This window comes from Mauremys mutica, chromosome 4, assembly GCF_020497125.1.
Source record: "Mauremys mutica isolate MM-2020 ecotype Southern chromosome 4, ASM2049712v1, whole genome shotgun sequence".
In the NCBI taxonomy this organism is placed as follows: Eukaryota; Metazoa; Chordata; order Testudines; family Geoemydidae; genus Mauremys; species Mauremys mutica.
This window is the reverse complement of record NC_059075.1, coordinates 133,545,545-133,564,931: the sequence shown is the minus strand read 5'-3', so window position 1 is coordinate 133,564,931 and position 19,387 is coordinate 133,545,545. Positions and strand designations below refer to the sequence as shown.

The 19,387-nt window shown below is 52.2% G+C and overlaps 1 protein-coding gene across 1 annotated transcript in view; it reads left to right on the top strand.

Annotated features, from left to right (window-relative positions):
• SCUBE3 (signal peptide, CUB domain and EGF like domain containing 3) overlaps positions 1–19,387 on the top strand; it is a 103,295-nt gene that overhangs the window by 44,757 nt on the left and 39,151 nt on the right. The window contains exons 5-7 of the mRNA XM_045016189.1: positions 2,643–2,768; positions 5,467–5,583; positions 15,910–15,957. Coding sequence (XP_044872124.1) covers positions 2,643–2,768; positions 5,467–5,583; positions 15,910–15,957 — 291 coding nt within the window. The remainder of the gene's footprint in view (positions 1–2,642; positions 2,769–5,466; positions 5,584–15,909; positions 15,958–19,387) is intronic.

Here is a 19,387-nt window from a genome sequence, read left to right as displayed (position 1 = left end):
CTTGCCCATGCAGCCCAGCGCCTTGGGCAATGGCTTCTAATATTTGTTACCTTCCTCCATAAAGGAGCTTAGTTGCTTCTTCCATTGAGCTGGAATGAAAGATAGGGGGCAGCCCCATCAGCATCAGTGAGGTCTGCGATGTGGATGAAAGACACACTTGCTGGCAGCCGTGAGCAACTTCCAGCATAGCAGTCCAACACGTGTTGATCACATTGGGCCAGGCCTAGTTGAGTCTGAGATGCTCCGTCTTGGCTCTGAACTGGCTGGATCTCTGCTCTCCTCAGGGGCCCAGCCTTGATGGGATTGGAGCTGCATCTTGGTCAACCCCACCCTGAGTGGGGGTGGGATGGGATGAGCTGAGCTGGAGGTTGGAGCCACCTGGGGGAGAGGCACCGGGAGGTTAATGAGACCTGGTTGGTTGCTCTCGGCTTTCAGCACTGGGAGAAGCCAATGTGCTCGCTCTCCGGCCGAATATAGGGTGTGTTGGGGTAAAATGTTCCTCCGGATGTTGCTTTCCCCTAGCGTGTGTCCCTCTCATGGCCAGTAAGAATCTTGCTTTGGGCTAATTCACACCAGTCACTTTACAAAGGGGACGGGGCCCAGCGTCCCTCTCCGCAGTTTTACAAATGGGGAAACTGAGGCATAGCAAAGGGAAAGGACTCCCTGTAGCCAATTCAATGAGCCATTGGCAGAGCTGGGAATAGAACCCAGAAGTCCTGGCGCCAACGCGTGTGGTTTGACAGCAGCCTTCCTCCATGAGCTGCGGAATAAGCTGGGCTTCTGCCCCCAAGTTGCAGCCTTCCTAAGGCTCCACTGGCAAAGTCTCCAGGTGGCATTTGTGCCTGGTCATTACAGAATGCCCTTTTGTGCCTTTGGAGTCTCACGTGCGGCTCAAGGCTGATCTTGTACAGCCCCTCCAGGAGCCGAGGCACCACGAGGGGAAACCAGGCCAGGCCGTGCACCGGCGCACCAGGACCGTGGGTCAGCGGTGGCAGCCTGTGTGGAAGAGGCTGTCACGAGCCGCTGTCTGGTGGGGACGGCTCGGCAGGTGCAGAGTTGAGCCCTCTCCCGCTCCCAACTGCAGCGGCCTGTCAAGAAGAACAGCGACAGCAAAGAGCGGAAGGGACCCGCGCTGCTGCTGGCAGCAGAAATCTGAACCATGGGCCTGCAGAGGGTGCTTCGTGGCTTGGCCTGCGGGGACCCGTTCCCCTGTGGTGTTCCGTGGCAGAGGAGGCTCCATGACTGGGGCGGAGTGCTCTGTAGGTTGTGAGGAGGGGCTGTGGGCAGACAGGGTGCCATGCACACCCCACCCCTGGCCTGGCTGGGAAGTGCTGCCACCCCACATAACCTCCACCAGGGCTGAATGCTGCCCTGGGGCTGGCTGCTGTTGTCAGGCTGAGGCCAGGCTGTTGGGTCAGCACTGTGACCCCAGGTGCCTGCAGCTCCTCCCACTCCCTGGGGCGGCTGGAGCTGGGCTGGAGCCAACATCAAGGCCCCATAGTAACCCCAACAGCTGCCCCATACAATGTGACAGGTCCGCCCAGCCCTGGCAGCCCCGAGGCCGCTCCAAGTCCTCCCAGCGCTGTGTCCCCAGGGGGAAGCCTGGCTCCAGCTCCTGTTGATGGCAGGTGGCCGATACAGGGTGATGGATGCTGTCAGGCTGGGGACAGAGCTCTGGACTCAGCCTCCATGCACCAGAGCAAAAGTCAAAACAATCCAGGGTTGTGAGTCAGCAGCGCCCTGTTTAGTTTGCAGCCTGGATAGCCCAGACAGCAACGTCAGCAGCTAATGCTGCCTCTGGCACGTTGACAGACCAGCCTTCCTAGAGCTGTCCAGCCCCTCCCAGGGAAACAGCCCTGGGCACCTTGGCATGGCTCCTTGCTGCTGAAGCCACTGGGGAGCAGAGCAGGCAGACAGGCCAGATTCGGGGAGGATGATTGGAGGGGGGCTATGGATGGTGGCGAGCAGGCAGAGTGGTGGGAGGGAAGGGGAAGAGAGGAAGGACCCTGGATGCAGAGGGGCGCAGTGGGGCTGTACGGTGGGGGTTGAGCATGGGGAGGAGGTTGAGGGTGGGCAAAGCGGGAATGGAGGGGAAATGGGTACTGAGGGCGGAGGGAGAGTGGGCAATGGGGCAGGAGGAAGAAGTGATGGTGCTGTGGTGGATGGAGATGGGGAATGGGCATGCCAAGGTGATGGATGGCATGTGTGGGAGGGGGAAGGTGGGGCTGGGTTTCAAACGTGGGGGAGGCATGTCCTGGCTGGATCTGTCCCAGGCTGGCAAGAGGGGTTTGAAGGGAGTCAAAGGCATTTTGGGTTGGGGGTGAGGTGCATGTGGGGCGAGGAGAGGGTTATAGGGGGCTTGTGTTAGTTGGCCATGTGGACAACTGTCCTCGGAGAGCCCTAGGCAGGGCTGTGGGATGCTTCCCCCAGGCACTCACAGGCAACAGAGGTTTCAGTGCAGGCTGGGCTTGGCTCTAGGCTGTGCCCAAGTAATCTGGCCCCTCTGAGATAGTGACCATCTTGTATTCAATCCCAGCCAGCGTGAGAGAAACTCACCCTTCATCCCAGACCCTCCCTGGCCCTATGGCCCAAGCCCTGCAGGGGAGCAGTGGAGCTTTTATGTGTTTTCTTCTCTCTTTTAGAAGGAATGAACTGCATGAACAAGAACCACGGCTGTGCCCACATCTGCCGGGAGACCCCCAAGGGGGGCATCGCCTGCGAGTGCCGGCCGGGCTTCGAGCTCACCAAGAACCAGCGGGACTGCAAACGTAAGAGCCCGGTGCCTGGCTGCTCCTCTCCCCGCCTTTGCTTATGGCTTCAGCCTGGGGGATACCAGCCCAGCCTTGTGTCATGAGACCCACCTTTCTCGGGGGGCTTCGGGCCTTGACGCAGCTCCATGACAACCACCGTTCCTTTGAAAAGCTAATACGTGGCTCTCCAGACTCCCACCCCCTGCTCTAGGCCGCCCTCTCCACCTACCCAAGGAAATGAACCTCAGACCCCTAGTGCCCAAACTTCCTGCATTAAGCACTAGACTCAGGAGTCCTGACTCCATCTCCTCCTTCTCTGAGCGCTAGACCACACTGCTCTCCCAAGTCCGGGGGCAAAACCCCAAATCCTTGACTCCCAGTCACCCTGCGTTAAGCTCTAGGCTTCCCAGATCCAGGTAAAGAACCCAGGAGCCCTGACGCCCATTCCTTGCCCCCACCCCCACCCCCGGCTCTAACCACTTAGACCACATCACCTTGCACTGCTCTGCACTTTCCTCCCACCGTCTGGAAATCAAACCCGGGAGTCCTGACTCCTAATAAAAGCCAAATGGGTTGATTCTCTGAGGTTTAAGGGCCAGCCAGCCTCCTTCACTGCTCTTGCAGCAACTGTTGCAGACGCCTGTCTGCCTGCCCAGCTTTCCAGTGGTTTGCCTATGCCGTTGTGTCCGTGGGCGCAGGCCGCTCCCTGCACAGGTTGAGGTGACCCCAGATAATGCAGAAGTAATTAAAATGGGGTCCCGACGTCTCAACATCCCCCAGTGAGATCTTTACAGAATCCCGTTGCTCCCTCTTCACAGAGCTTCAGAGCTCGTTCTTTTGCAGAGACAATGGGCCAGAGTCACCTCTGGTATAACGCTGCATGGACTTCACCGCTCTTCCTGGGCTGAGCCTGCTGTCTGATCAGCTTTAGTCTTAAAGTAGAAGATTATCTCACTCTAGTGATTGGCACCAGAGAACCACAAGAATCATCTGCCCGGGGACTCGCTGTTGTCAGCCCCTCTGATCTTAGGCCAAGAATTTGCTGCTGCTGCCAAGATTTTAATTTTTAAAAAAAAATCTTTTATTTATTTGATTGTTATTTTATTTGTTCTCAGCCGCGAGGATGAAATGGATTCAAAACAATTCTCACTCTGGGCTAAGTTAAAAGAGCAACTTGCCTGCTTAAGAACATTGGGTCAGATTTTCAAAGCACCTAAGTGACATAAGAGTTTTTGAAAATCCCACGCATCCCCAATAACAAATTTTTTATTACTGAATAAACATTACCATGCTGGACCAGATCAGTGGTCCTTCTAGCCCACTCTCTGACATTGGCAAGTAGTAGATGCCTATGAGAAAGAAGCAAGAAACCCCATGGTAGTGTCATTCTGCTAAGATTTTTGCAGGGAAAGTCAGAGACTTAGAAATGGCTGAGGAGGATTTCTTTTTAACCATTGTGGCTGAGACTTTCCCAGCTGCCTAGGGGATTGGGAATTGGGAAGCTAAATCTACTAGGTAGAATTATATCTCAGCTTAAAAATTTCTGCAAACCCTGGATTTTAAATCCTTTCATAAATTTTAAATTTAAACCATCCAAGGTCTCCCAGAGCAGTCTTGGAGCTAAACCCTGTTGTTCTGTATATTTGGGACTGTCCTGTCAGTTCCTGTTCCTATAGAGTTGAAGGCCAAATGAGACCATTGTGATTATCTAGTCTGACCTCTTGCATAACACAGGCCAGAGAATCCCACCTGCTCCAAGCTAATAATTATTATTTTCATTTCTGCTATTCGGGTTTTCCTTGGGGTTTGCACTTGGTACCTCCAGCACCATAGGCAGGAAGCCCACCACTAGGTCATGATGCCAGCTCCCTACTTCCCCTTTGAATTGTGTAAGGTATTGTCCTCCAAGTAGCGATGAAATGGCGACAATTTTCAATCACTACCAATCGGGACCAAGATTTCCAAAACTAACTAGCAAGTTTGAGGGCCCAACTAGGGGCACCTTAAGGGGCCCTGATTTTCATGGGTGGGTGTTCAGCACTTTCTGACTTTCAAGCACCTTTAAAGTGTCTGAAGTCGAGCACCCAGAATCACTCATCACTTCTGAAAATCTTGACCCTAGGCTGGATTTGAACTCGCAACCTAGGGTGACAGGATCTAGATCTGACTCACTCTAGAGACGCTCGTTCCTCTCACCTTACCTTGGCTGGTTTTCTCACGCGGCTCTCAGCCTTCCACCTCTAGGACACCAGTTTAAACGTGGCCCAGCTGGATATTAACTGAAAGTCGCTACCATGGGATGGTGAGTTGGCCAGTGTGAATCAAGCTGGGAAGATGAGTTCCCAGTAGGCAAGTGTCCCCATGACAAAAATTGGGAAGAAAGGCCAGAGACAGAAAGGGCCATAGGGATAAAACGTCTCTCTCACATCCCTAGAGATGATCTAAATGGCTTGAACATCAGGTACTGAGTCAGATGGACCAATGCCCTGCTCAGGATGCCTGACTAAATGGATCGTTTAACCTAATTCATTGTGGCAGGAGATGAGATGCTGGCATAAAGGGACTGTTTGGGGTGGCAATTCCAATCTCCAGACAGCCTGCATTCCCCTGCTCATGTGCATTCCAGATCAGGAGCGTAGGATGATGATGTTTGGAACCTGCTCCCTGCTCTAGGCTGCTGCTGACTTCTTGACTGTGGGTTCTTTGCCCCCTGCAGTGACCTGCAACTATGGAAACGGAGGATGCCAACACACGTGTGACGATACAGACCAAGGGCCCAAGTGTGGCTGCCATGTGAAGTTTGTGCTGCACGCTGATGGGAAAACGTGCATAGGTAGGTGAAAGCTGTAGCTTTGATCACACCTGTGTATGTCTGTGTGTGCGCTCTGGCTGGCCTATGGATCTCAGCACTCTTGCACTAAGATTACTTGCTTACAAGGCTGCTGCCCCAGACTCCACTGAAGTTCACTGAATGCTCCCTCTCCTACCTGTAACACTCACCGGCCTGGGATCCAGAGCTGTACAGAGAGGGTCAACACTGCTGTGAAAGGTTTATTCTCTGATCTGTCTCTGTACAGCCAAACAGTTGGCTCTGGATCCCACTGAAAGTACCAGCTCTTCAGGCTTCCAGACATTGTGGAGTTTTCCCCCACAAGAAATCTAGGTATTCTAAAGAGCAGCACAGGTTTTTGTGTGTGTGTGTGTGTGAGAGAGAGAGAGAGATCTAGGTATTCTAAAGAGCAGCACAGGTTTTTGTGTGTGTGTGTGAGAGAGAGAGAGATCTAGCTGCACATCATAAGCCCTGTACTGCTGTCCAGTAATTGGAGAGTCTCCTTTAGTTCAAATGGACCAACAATAATTGGTTGATTAATAGAGCTGGACCAGAATTGGACTCAGTATGTTTGAGTATGTTTCTAAGTAATTTAGCAAGGGTGGGGGAGCCTTTTGTACAGGCTTAATTAATGCACAGATCTATATATATTACATGACAGCATGTATTGTAATTGCAGACAGCTGTATGGGGTTATATGTGCATTCATTCATGTGCTCTTGTGAACATGGTCACGTGGATAGTTGCACGTGCATGCCCAGTCCTGTTCTCACACTCTCACACTTTCGAGCAGACAGATGGCAAAGTTCTCTAGGAAAAGAATTAGAATGCCTTGAATGAGGAATCTGAAGCTTTGTTCTGGGCTAGCTGTTATCTTCCCTTGTGTTGTTATCCTCTAGTCTTTGGGGAAGGATGAGGGGGGAGTTAAGATTTGGACGTGAGTCTGTTCCCAGCAGGAACTTGGCATCATGAGGTCTCAGCCCACCAACAATTGTCTTGCAAAAATGAAAAAACAGAACCCAACAACCCCCAAAATCAGCTTTTTTTTCTCTCTGTGTTTTCAAATTGTAAAACATCAAACAGAGATAGAAGTTTTACTAGTTTCAGATGCTTGCGCAGCTTAACAGCTGATTTGATTTAAAAAAATGTTACATTTGGGAAGTGATTAAGTCCACAAATTGCTGTAAACATGTTAGCTCTTACTGAAAAATATAAAAGGAATTAAAAGCAACTGAGAGATTTAGCTCTTCAAGCTCCTGCTGCGCAAGCACAGAAAATGCCCTGCACACGAGGCAGCTTTGTTCTACAAGCTAGCACCGGGAAAGCCCATCTCGTCCCTCTCCTTGGCCTGTGACTGTCCCCTGTTTCACACACGTGATCTATCCAGTCTAACTTTACCCCTCCCAAGGAACAGGGCTCCCACCTCTGCCTCCTGGGAGATAATTCCCCACCCTCAGAGATCTCGCTGCCAGGAAAACTTTCCTGACATTCAGACCCCAAGTTTTCCCTTCCTTAATTTCATCACATTATGCCTAATTCTACCCCCTTTTGCCCCCCTAAATAATCTCACTCCTTCCTTGGTGTTTACAGATATGTGTGTCCTGTTATCCTGTTCCCCCTTAGACTTCAGTGAGCCAATCTCTGTGTATTTACTTCTATTCATCTCTCCCTCTTACCCCCCCCCCACAAACATCTGTGTTACTCTCCTGTGCACACCCTGCAGTTTGTCAATATCTTTCTGGTACCAGGGTATTTACTCCCTGGTGCTCTTGCACCAGAGCCGTATAGATCCTGTTCTCACACCTGTTGAAATCAATGGCAAAGCTCCCATAAACTTCAGCAGGAGCAGGGTCGACCCCATAGAGAGGAACTAGTGCCTCCCTGCTCCAGGATGTGATGCCTCTACGTAGGCAGCCCCAAGCTGCTTCTGTCTTTTTGGGGGGCAATATTGCACTGCAAATGCCTGTCTAAATTATTGGCCACCATCACCCCTAGACATCTCCCAGCCCTGCTGCTTCTCCAGTCTCCCCTTCCCATTGCATAGCTCTGCTTGGGAAGTTAGTGCCCCTGGGTGTGTTCGCGCTTGCATTTCCTCTGAGTTGAACCTCATTGTGTTCGGGTTGTTTTCTGATCACGTTTCCAGTCACTCTGGCTCCCTTGGAATTTCTCTGTCCTCCCTGGTGTTTTCAGCTCCTCAGATACAGAATTATCTGTAAATGTAATGAATGGGCAGCGTCAGCCTTGGTTCTGCGTCATTAACGAAGAGATTCAACTAGACTGGCCCTAAGCTCTCTGAAACAGGGACTGGCTTTTCATTCTGTGTCTGTACAGGGGCCAGCATTACGGGCTCCTGGCCCAGCACTAGGGCTCTTAGGCGCTACCACAGTACAAGTGATAAATAATCATTAAGCACGCTAGTCTCTGTGGTACCTCTCCTTGCTTTGATGCTCTTTATTGCCCTTTTTCCATGGCCCTTCAGCCTCTTTTCAATCCTCCTACCTTCCACTTTCCAATCACAGTTGTGTTACTGTAACAAAAAGAACGTGCAACTGAGTGGCCAGATCTAGTCTTTATAAACCATTGCTCATGTTTTCATTATCTTCCAGAAGTTGAGTGATTTTCCCCCACCCTCCCTTATTCATTGAATATGAATAATAATTAAATGAACGGCAGTCATGGCCAGGACCGGCCTCCTCGCCTTTCTTTGAAGTTCAGTACCGTATTTACATTTCTCCACTCATGGCAGCATCTGTTTTCTACCAAACAAAAATTTAAAAAATGCAGTGGTATGGTAAATTGGGTTGCAGATTCCCTTGAGAGAATCTTTCTTCTACAGCCAGCAGGTTTTTTCTATGGTCTTAACAGGGAAAGAGACGAGGGGCCAGATTTTTCAAGGTATTCAGGTGCCTAAAGATGCAGATTGTCTAGCAGAATTAGGTGTGTAACGGCCACTGACTTCAATTGCACTTAGTCGCCTGACCTGCTTAGAGCTTTGTAATTCCCACTCGGCCCCTATTTGCATCTTTAGGTGCTTCAATTTCTTTGTAAATATATTCGATTTCTCCAAATATTCCCTTACATTCTCTGTGCACAAGTTGGGCAGGGCTCCTTCCATCCTCTGGCCTAACCATTCCTTCTGTGCCTGGGAAGTCTAGTGGTTAGAGTTGAGAACTGGGTGCTCTGGACACCTGGGTTCCACTCCTAGCTCTGCCACTGACTTACTCTGTAACCTTAGGCAAGTCATTTCAGTGGTAGGTGCTTCTGTTTACCAACCAGTAAAATAGGGATAATACCTACCTTCCAGGGCGCCGGAGCTTTAATGTCTAGCTAGTGTTTTGAGGTCCCCATCTGAGGCTGTACAAGGCTTCAGGATAATGTTCTGATGGGGGTCAGCAGTGTCTAGGGATTTAGGACACACAGCTCGTGGGGCCTGATTTTTAGAGGGTCTCAGTGCTCAGACATTTAAGGTATCTCATCAAGTTGAGCCCCAAAATCACCAATCTCTTCCAAAAACCTTGGCCAAAGAATCTCCTTTCATGTTTTCCCAGCCCCTTAGAAAACATTTTCCTGTGCGATTCAGTACATGTAGTTTATCTTCCCACTAACTCACCTCCATGCATGAAATTAAATACAGCCACGAAGTATTTTAGTAGTAATATTGGCCAATCCTGACTAGCCGCTGATGCTCCACTCTGGACTCATCCCAGGGGGTCTGTTCACTGCATCCACTCTGCCGCTCCTTCCTCCTGCAGCCATGTGAGTTACAGACATAGCATCCCTTTCAAACTGGGCCAGCTTCCAGCATTGCCCGGCCCTTTGTCTGGTGAGCCACGCTCTGCCCTTGGCTACACGTGGCTGTGCTGATCAGTGTGAGTGAAGCCAGGATCCAGCCCGGCAAGGTTGGTAGCATCGGAGTGCAGCTGAGTCCCCTAACTGTGCCCGCCTCGAACAGTGCAGGATTGTGCTGCCGTCTGTGACTAACAGGCAGCCAATCCCGCCTTCCCTGCAGGGATGCCCGGCTGACAGATTTATAGTCAGGCAGGAGGCTTAGGTACCTGCTTGGATATTTATAACTGCTCTTTTTTGTTTTATGGCCGAGTCTCAGCAAACAGCTTCCCTTGCTCGCCCCAGTCCTCCCCCTCCCTTCTCCATTTCCTCTGAAATACTTCATCATTTCAAGGGGAATAAAGTTTCCAGGGAGGGGAGTGCAAACCTGCTCCCCAGGCCGAGAGCTTTGAAATTGAATGCGGTGTGTTTGAAGGGCCGCTGGGAGCAGGCTCCTCATGCAGGTCTCCTTCAGCTCACACCAGCCGGCAGGAAGCGGGGTGGCTTCATTTGAATGACAGTTTCATTAGGCCGCGGCCGGTGTTTTTCATTTTTCTGCTTTTTATTGCTGCTTTTAAAAATGCAGATAATGAATAACATGCCTCTGAGCAGAGCAGGGGCCAGCCCTCATGACTCCCACCCTGGCTCCAGGATCGGAGGAGGGGAGGCCGATGACCTTATGTATTTATGTTTATTCTCTAAAGCAGCCTTTTCAACAGCCCAAAAACCCGCCCCGCCCTGTTGATTAAAGTGCTTTGCAGCGCGTTGGGTCAGGTCAGCCTCACACGATGGGAGGGGCTCGTTCCGTCCCCTGTTAGAGACGCAAGAGGAAAGCAGCAGGCCGCAGTTGTGTGCTCAGCCCTGGACTTGAGGCTTTGTGGTTCCATATGGAGAAAACATGTCTGTGAGATGCACTGTCACTGGTGGAGGTGTCAGTCACCCAGCTAAAGTGCTCCCGAAACGGGTGGTTTGTGCTCCCCAGAAATGGCAACACTGCTTTATAGCACGCTCCCCAGACGCGCCAGCGCTACCCCTGCATTGTGATATAGCACGCTCCCCAGACGCGCCAGCGCTGCCCCCGCATTGCGATGTAGCACGCTCCCCAGACGCGCCAGCGCTGCCCCCGCATTGCGATGTAGCACGCTCCCCAGACGCGCCAGCGCTGCCCCCGCATTGCGATGTAGCACGCTCCCCAGACGCGCCAGCGCTGCCCCCGCATTGCGATGTAGCACGCTCCCCAGACGCGCCAGCGCTGCCCCCGCATTGCGATGTAGCACGCTCCCCAGACGCGCCAGCGCTGCCCCCGCATTGCGATGTAGCACGCTCCCCAGACGCGCCAGCGCTGCCCCCGCATTGCGATGTAGCACGCTCCCCAGACGCGCCAGCGCTGCCCCCGCATTGCGATGTAGCACGCTCCCCAGACGCGCCAGCGCTGCCCCCGCATTGCGATGTAGCACGCTCCCCAGACGCGCCAGCGCTGCCCCCGCATTGCGATGTAGCACGCTCCCCAGACGCGCCAGCGCTGCCCCCGCATTGCGATGTAGCACGCTCCCCAGACGCGCCAGCGCTGCCCCCGCATTGCGATATAGCACGCTCCCCAGACGCGCCAGCGCTGCCCTCGCATTGCCATATAGCACGCTCCCCAGACGCGCCAGCGCTGCCCCCGCATTGCGATGTAGCACGCTCCCCAGACGCGCCAGCGTTACCCCCGCATTGCGATGTAGCACGCTTCCCAGACGCGCCAGTGCTGCCTCCCCATTGCAATATAGCACGCTCCTCAGACGCGCCAGCGCTGCCCCCGCATTGCGATGTAGCACGCTCCCCAGACGCGCCAGCGTTGCCCCCGCATTGCGATGTAGCACGCTCCTCAGACGCGCCAGTGCTGCCCCCGCATTGCAATATAGCATGCTCCCTGGACGCACGAGTGCTGCCCCTGCATTGCGATATAGCATGCTCTCCTCGTGCCAGCGCTGCTTTCCCATTGCATCCCCTCTGTATTAGGCTGTTAGTGGATGCAGGGAAAGCACATGTGTGTCTGGGGTGGAGCATAACGCAGCTGGCAGCTTGGAAGCCGGAGCCATGAATCAGTAGGAAACATGATTGGAGCAGGGGAACGAAATGTAGTTTGGCCTTTAGGGCAGCGGTTCTTGAGTTTTGTCACACAGTGACCCACACTCAGCCACTTGCAACGGGTCCTCCTCAGATGCTCTCAGAATCCTTTGCCCTTGGTCCTGTGGGCTTATGGGGCGCTCCTGGCATCAGAGGTGGACCCAGATGGGCAGGAGGCCAGGAACTAGGAAAGAGGAACATCCCCCACCCACTTCCCAGGCACCTTGAAGAGATGCTGCAAGATCCAGAGCTACTGAGCACGTGCGTTGTCGAGGGCAATTGGTGGTCTGCAGAATGAGCCATGCATGGGGGATTTGGAGGTTGGGAGAAGAGATGGTCTGTGAAGAGATCTTGCTCTTGCAAAACATCTACAGAATGGAAGAGCCACTGATGTGGGGTGGATTTTTGCTTTCCTCTGAAGCACGGAGCAGAGATCCGATCAGGAGTGGCACACCCGGTGTTCTCGTGTCCCCAGCTTTGTGGCTTGTGGGTCACCGGGAATCCCAATGAGCGTGAGTTCCAGTATGTATCAGTTTAGTACCTGGCTCCCCCTCTCTGGGGGAATGCCGATGGATTGCATGCTCTGGGGTCATCGGGTGAGTTGGCCCTTTAAGGCAGCTGGGGCTCAGTGGTTTGACTCCCGATGTGGAGAAGAGGAGGGACACAGAGTCAGGTGGCTAAGAGCAGGCCTGCTGGGAACTAAGAGCAGCCTGTGGGGCTGCTGACCCAGGGACTCCTGGGAGAGGAGACTGAGAAGTCAGGGCTCTTTAACCACCAGGAGGGCCAGCACTGTAGGAAGAAGACGGGGCAGCTTTGGAGCGTGAGGGTTAGATAGTCTGGCTGTATCGGGTCACCAAGCCAGAGAACCCATAGTGGAGGGTGGGCCTGGGCTCCCACTGTGCTGCCGTCTAGAGACCTCTGCTGCTACCAAGGGGCTGATTAGATCCCAGGTGGGCTGGAAGATTGGTGGAGGAGGACAGACCTTCAGAGGGAGGAATGATGCCCGGGCGAAAGATCTGGGTTTGTGTTGGTTTGGATTATTTGGGGTGAACTTTGGGACTTAGCCAGCGGGGTAAGTCGCTTCAGCAACTAACAGAGCCATCGGACACGAGGAGAAACTGAGGCAGGGTCTGACATTGGGTATAGAGGGACCTTGTGTTTGGTTAGGTCTTTTTCCATCTTCAGTAGCGCGGATCCTGTGAGCCCCTCTACCAGGCTGCTCTACCCCTTCTCCTTCTCAGTGTGAATAGAGGGGTGCACATCGTCACACAGCTTTCCGCCTCCTGTATTATCCAGGGTGTGTGGGGTCGTGCCATGCAGGGCAGCATTAATAGGGAACTAATTCAGTCACTGCGTAGTCTGCCAGCCAGCAGGCCAATTGGTGCCAACTGTGACAGTGCGTTCTATGGCATGGACCTATGTCCATGGGCTGAGACCCACCCAACTTATTTTGCATGGGCTGGGGGCACCGACCAAACTTTGGATAGCAATGGCTTTTGGGCGCTGCTGGGTTCAAGTCTGGGTTCAAGGCTCCTTATCCCATTACTGATTTCCCTGAGCCACTCCCAGAACTCACTGGGCAGCCCTGAACCAGGTTGCCTAATCCCCTGCAGCTGGACTCCCCCATCGTGCCTCACATCCCGCTCAATCTGTTGGCCATAATGGGGCGAGCATATTACAGGTAGGTCTGCCTCCCTTAGAGGGCCCGTTCTTTCCCCAAGGCTCCAGTCTGTCCCCCCCTTTACCCCAACATGGGGAGTGCAGACCTATGCCCAAGGTAGATATATGACGTTTGCATCAGTGCAGTTGGCTTGAGCAGCTGTAAGATGTTACATGGTGTTCTAAGGTGGGAAGGGGCATGATGGGGTTGGGGCAGCGTTTCCTGGTGCATCTACAAGATGTCTTCTCCTGCTGAGTGCCCCCACAATCACAAGAGACTGACCGTACAGGAGATACTCCCTCTTTGTTGCTGCAGAGGAAGGGAGTGAAACCCCCTGCCCATGTGCCCTGGGGGCATCCACCCCCCACCCACTGGTTTGTCCAGCATGGACATTTGGGGCAAATCCTGGTGGCAGAGTAAGGTCCTGAGCGCCAGTTAGGATTTGCCCCGTACTGAGCGCTGCAGAGAGCCGAGGACCTGATGTGTCTGGGAGCAGATCGCACTCCTCTCTCTTTTCCTTTTCACCTTCCTCCTCTCTTCGGCTCCGTCCTGGCCCCTCCGCGCAGTCTCACCTGCCTCTGGAGTTTATTTCTCATTAAGCCCTTTTCTCAGATGCTCTGATTGTCTCTCGTCGCCTTGCCATCGCTGGGGGATAATCAGTTCCACATGGGCCGTGCACGTATGGGGAAAGCACTGCCCAAACGCTCACCTTCTCTGTGCTGCCAGGTTGGCTTGGCTGTTCCTCTGTGGAGGGTTGAGGAATTGGCTCGGGCGCCCCTAGGAGGCCCAGCGCATGGAGAAATGACTCCCCCAGTTCCTTCGCCTGCTGCTGTGGATCCGTCTTACTAGGCAGGGATCCACACAGTCATATAGCAAAGCCCAAGCCTGGCTCAGGCTCGATCCTGACCCTAGTGAAGGCCCTGGGACCTCTGCCATCGATTTTAATGGGAGCAGCAGTTGGCGTTTTGTTCCTCAGCCCCCTGTCTCCCCTGAGTGCAGATGGCTCCAGATGGCTCATTATCGGTGCTGCCTAGACCTGGTCCGATACGGCCTGGCTGTGACTCCTCCCTTCACCTCCTTCATGCTGGCTCAGGCACCATGGGCCTTGCGACCACAGTGACCCCTCCGTGAGGGCAGGGCTGAAAGTGGAGGCAGGTTCTACACAAGGGTCCTTGTTTCAACACTCCTTCCTCAGGCACGAGCTCCCCCTCACTCCAGCTCTCAGGCTCCAGCCTCCTCATCAGGTCCCCCCACCCCCTGGCCAGGCCTCGGCCTTCCCAGAGCAACCCCTCCAGCATGTGTGTCACATGCATGTACCCCAGAGCCCTCTGCATTGAGCCCTGGCCTCTCTGGAACTCCCTGTACCAGGCCTCAAGCTCCCTGGAGCTGCCTGTCTCACGCCTCCTCTCCCTTCCCCAGGTAGCAGCATACTGCCTGCTCCTGAAGCCTCTCCTCTAGGACCTCTCTTCCTCATACTTACCTTCGCCTTCTGTGACATGTCTGTCCCCCCTGAGCCCCCTGCAGCCTGGCACTGTGTGCCCCTTCCCTTTGTCTGCCAGGAACTGCTCCAGCCCCTGCCAGGCTGGTTGGGTTCATTCCACGGGTGCTTTCCATGGGATTGTCCCGGGGGGATATTTGCCATGCAGCTCATGGCAGAATACAGCTCCTGGCCCTGCTACTGACTTGAAGCTGGTGATACAAGGGCCAGATTCCCAGGTGATGGGCAGTTACACATCAGTAGGTGGGCCCTAGGGGTCTAAATTGCTATATGGTGAAGGAGCAGAAGAGGGTGTATGTTAAAGTGTGCTGGGAGTTACTTGGGCTTACTCCTCCTTACACCTCCCTCCTGCTTGTGTTTCCTGCCACGCTCTTCTTTTGCACCCACGGGGCCTGATTCTTCTCTCACGCCACTTTTACACCAGCATCGCGTCTCATTTACATCAGGGTGAGTGAGGGTGGAATTGGGTCCTTAGTGTGTCCATGATACTGACTGCCTTAGCCCTTGCCTTTAGCCAGAAACCTGCAGTTAAATGGATTGGAAACTGATCTAGTTAACGAAGACGTACTTAAGCCCATTTAACCCTTGCTTAAATTGGTTTAGTTTGGTACATCACTGGATTAAGCTAAACTGATTTAAGTGCCTCTCCATTAGGAGGTCTGCACCAGTTTAACTATGTGGATTTTTAAATCAGACCAGTGCATCTTTTCTCATACAGACAAGACCGTATGGTCCCAGACCCTCTTTGTTGCCCTTACGCTCAGACTCCCTTGCACCCATCACACACGCCTGCTGTAGCTCACAACCCCTTACATGTCCCCCGCTAAATTTGTGTGGGCGACACACTGCTGCCCAGATAGTGAAGAGCTAGTTTGCAATAGCATCAAACCGAACGAGGGGAGACGTTCCATACTAACCTACTAACACTACTTCTCTTTGCACCTCTTGGTCTTTCATCCCCTCACCCCCAGCCTGTAGCATGAGAATTCTGCCACTTTGTGTCAGAGGACGTGGGAGGGGATTGCCCCAGCAGTCTGCTATGGGTTGTGATGGACCGGGTGATGGAGTGGTTTGATGATAAAAGCTCAGGCCTCTGTGCCAGGCTCATTGGGGTGGGGGAAAGGGAGGAAATCTTTGCAAATCTGAGAGGCAGAGAATAAGAAATAATTGAAATTTTAAAAAGCTAGTCTTCTTGCTGGACACTGTTTCTAAATCACTTTTTTATAATGTTAAACAGGGGAGAGGCACCTCCAGCAACACGTTACCCCCCAGACGTTTTCTAATGGTAAATATTTTTGTTCTCTCTCTATCTCTTCGAGGAGTTCTAACCGTAGATGCATCTTGTCTTGGGATAAAAACCGGGCATGGGGCCTGAGCCGTCCACCTAACTGCATGCCACACTTCCCGCCCTAGCGCATGTGGCTCAGGGGTCATTAATGATGCACTTTCCACCTCCGATGCTTACTAACCTCCCCCGCCATTCCTACTTCTAAACCCGCTGCAGCAAGGCCAGCCTGGGATCCGGCCGTGAGTTGTCTCTGCTACTGGAGAAAGAGAGAGAGAGAGACAGGGCCACCCGACAAGAAGCAGACCTTGTGCGGGATGTGGGGCTCTGAATAGTTGCCTGCTTTGCTTGTGCATATGGCCAGTGCTGCTGTCAGAAGACGTAACCGGCTTTCAAACTGAGGATTAGTGTCTGTAGGAGGGGCACTGAAACTTTGCCCATCTCAGCAACCTAAGGTCCTCTCTTCAATTTCTATGTAATGGAGCAGATCATGGTTTCTCTTGTCTCTTAGTGCAGAGCTGCAGCTACCAGTTCCAGCATGCAATGTGCCTAGCTGCCCTGGTCAAAATGGAGCATTGTATTGTGGGAATTGTGGTCTCCAAAGGCTGTACCACTGTGTCAAAGATTGAAGTGGCTGCAGGCAGCATTTTTACATTTTTGAGGCCCCCTGTTCAAAATAGATGTGGGCAAAATTTTTCACTCTAATAGTTTGTTTGCCCAAAAATGCAGTTTCAGGGCAACTGAAACTATTTGCCAATTCAGGTCAAATTCAGCAAATAGATTTGGCTGAATAAGAAGTAAATGAAAAACAAAAAGTTTGAAAAATTCAAAATGACATTTGAGACTTTCAGAATGAAACCTTTTGACTTTTCGTTTTGAAATGATGTTGTGTTTAGAAATGTAGCTAGATTTTGGTTTTGGTTTTTAATCTAAAGGGTAATAAACATAATGCAAAAAGCAAAACAAAAAAAAATGGTTTTGTTTGATACCAAACAATTTATTTTTTATATTGGTATTTTGTTTTGGTGAGAACAACTGAAAAATGTCAGTTTCGACCCAAAATGAAATTATTTTCTGATTTATTTATTTTTTGGCCCCCAATCTGGAAAACCAGTGATTCCCTCCGCTCTAGTTCTGATCCCCACTGTAGGCCTGGCCCAGCCAGTGGGCAAGTGGTGGACTCCAGGGTGGCTTTGATTTAAGTGTGGAAGGGTGATAGAGTGATCCTGTAGTTAACTGAGATGCCACGTACCTCCTTTATGAGGAGACTGTCCCAGCCCAGAGAAGAAAGGAGTTTGCTGCATGTGGAAGGTCAGTGCCAGGCCTAAAATCCAAGTCTCCGGCTTTCTAGGCAATGATGTAACTTGAGCTGAAGGGTCAGCGGTAGCTAGGTCAAGCCCCCAGAGTCTCTCTTACTTTTGCCCATGATGCTGTTTTGCTGAACTGGCTGTGAGCTTGGATGTCAGTCAGGGAGAGTGGTGCTGAGAGTCTGTCTGGAAAGAGCTTTCTCTGAAGCTGCCTTCCCCTCCACAGTGGGAATTGGGGGAGTGGCTGGTGTCAGTTTGGGGCAGCCAATTTACAAATAGGACTTTGCAGGAAGGAAGGAAGGAAACACAAAGTCCCTGGGGTCTCTCCCGGAGCCAGCATACTGGGCAGCTTCTGCATTGGGTGAGGGTCCCCTCTGCATTCTAACTGGTCATGGATTCCAAAGGGTTTAGCTGTTTGGAGGACAGGGCCAGATGTCTTGGTTTGCTGAAAGGGGATAGTGCATCAGTGATGGCCAGCACCCTCTCCTCTTACAAACAGGGAGTTCCTCTAGCCAGGCGCAGCTTTGATCCCTGTCCAGATGTTAACTGGGAGCCTGGGGCGCCTGTTCTGTCCTATATTTCATCCTCCACTTGGTAAATGTTAATGCTCTTCTCTGCGTTGATTGGCCTTTGCTTCTGGTTTCTGGGGAACATTCTAGCTATGTGCACTCCCCGTGGACCACTCTTCTTCCCCCATGCTCTGCTTCCTGGGCCAGTGACACCGAGCTGCAGAGTGTCCTCTTCCCACCATCCCTTTCCCATTTTCTCTCTCCCCCGCTCTCCCCTTACAACCAGGAAGATGCGTTTATTGCAGTGAATTGTTGAGTTGTCAATGTCCAAACCTCCCAGTGTCTGTAAAATGAGTTTGCTTCCAATCACAAAAGATCCGCTTGGCCCAGGATCGAGCGGATAAAAGTTTTCCTAACAGTTTGCCTACACTCAGTGTTTGCTGTGACACAAGCATCACAAATGTGACTAACAGTCACCAGGAATCAGTGCATTAACCATCATTGCACTCGTCTCCTCTGACCCACCACAGGCTCTGTGAAATAAAGCAAAAGCTCAGATTTTTTTCCAGCCAGTCCCCTGAATTTCCCACACACAACCATTGTTTTGCTTGTGCAAACTGGTGTTCATACACACACTGTTTTCACATGTGCAGACTCCCTGTCTGCTTGTGCACCAAAACACAGGTTTGAAGCGTGCAAACCTAGGCACATGTGCAAATACTGTGAGTACAGTAGAGGTGGCTGTTTGAAAATTTGGCTGTGTGTGTTAGACAAGCCCTTGAAACTAAGGAAACAGCTCCCCAGACATAGGCACAAGGGGAAACACAATGTTATGGCAGCTTCTCGTTGGGTTTGGCAGCTTTAATTGGCCCCTCCGAAGTTTTGCATAGGATATTTTGCACTTAGCACCTTTCATCTGAAGATCTCAAAACACATTACAAAGGTATATAATAGCCCCACTTTACAGGTGGAGAAACCAAGGCACATTACCAGTGAACTGACTCGCCCAAGGCTAGAACCCAGCAATCCCCAAGCCTTATTTTCCGAGGCTCTGAGCACCAGTAGAGTTGTGGGTGCTCAGCCCCTCTGAAAATCATGTCCTTCCCTCAGGGCCGGCTTTAGGCCTATTCCACCAATTCCCACGAATCGGGCCCCGCGCCTACGAGGGCCCCGTGCCCAGTGAAAATCCCTTCCCTGGGTAGAGGCGCCTTTTTAATTTTTTCTCACCTGGTGGTGCTCCAGGTCTTTGGCAGCACTTCGGCGGCGGGTCCTTCGCTCGCTCTGGGTCTTCAGCTGCACTTTGGCGGTGGGTCCTTCAGTGCCGCCAAAGACCTGGAGCGAGTGAAGGACCCACCACCGAAGACTCGGAGCACCGCCCTGTGAGTACAAGCCCCATGTGGTTTTTTTCATGGTTTTTTTTAGTCATCCCTGCCGGGGGCCCGTCGAAACTGTTCTAATTGTGCCCCGCACTTCCTAAAGCCAGCCCTGCCTTCCCTTGTTCTGAGCGCTAGAGAACACTGCCTGCTGGCCTTTCAAAGCATGTCCTAGGGCCTTGATGGTTTTCTCATGGAGATTTGTTGTTCATTTTGTGGGTTGTCATTTTGGCGTAATAGT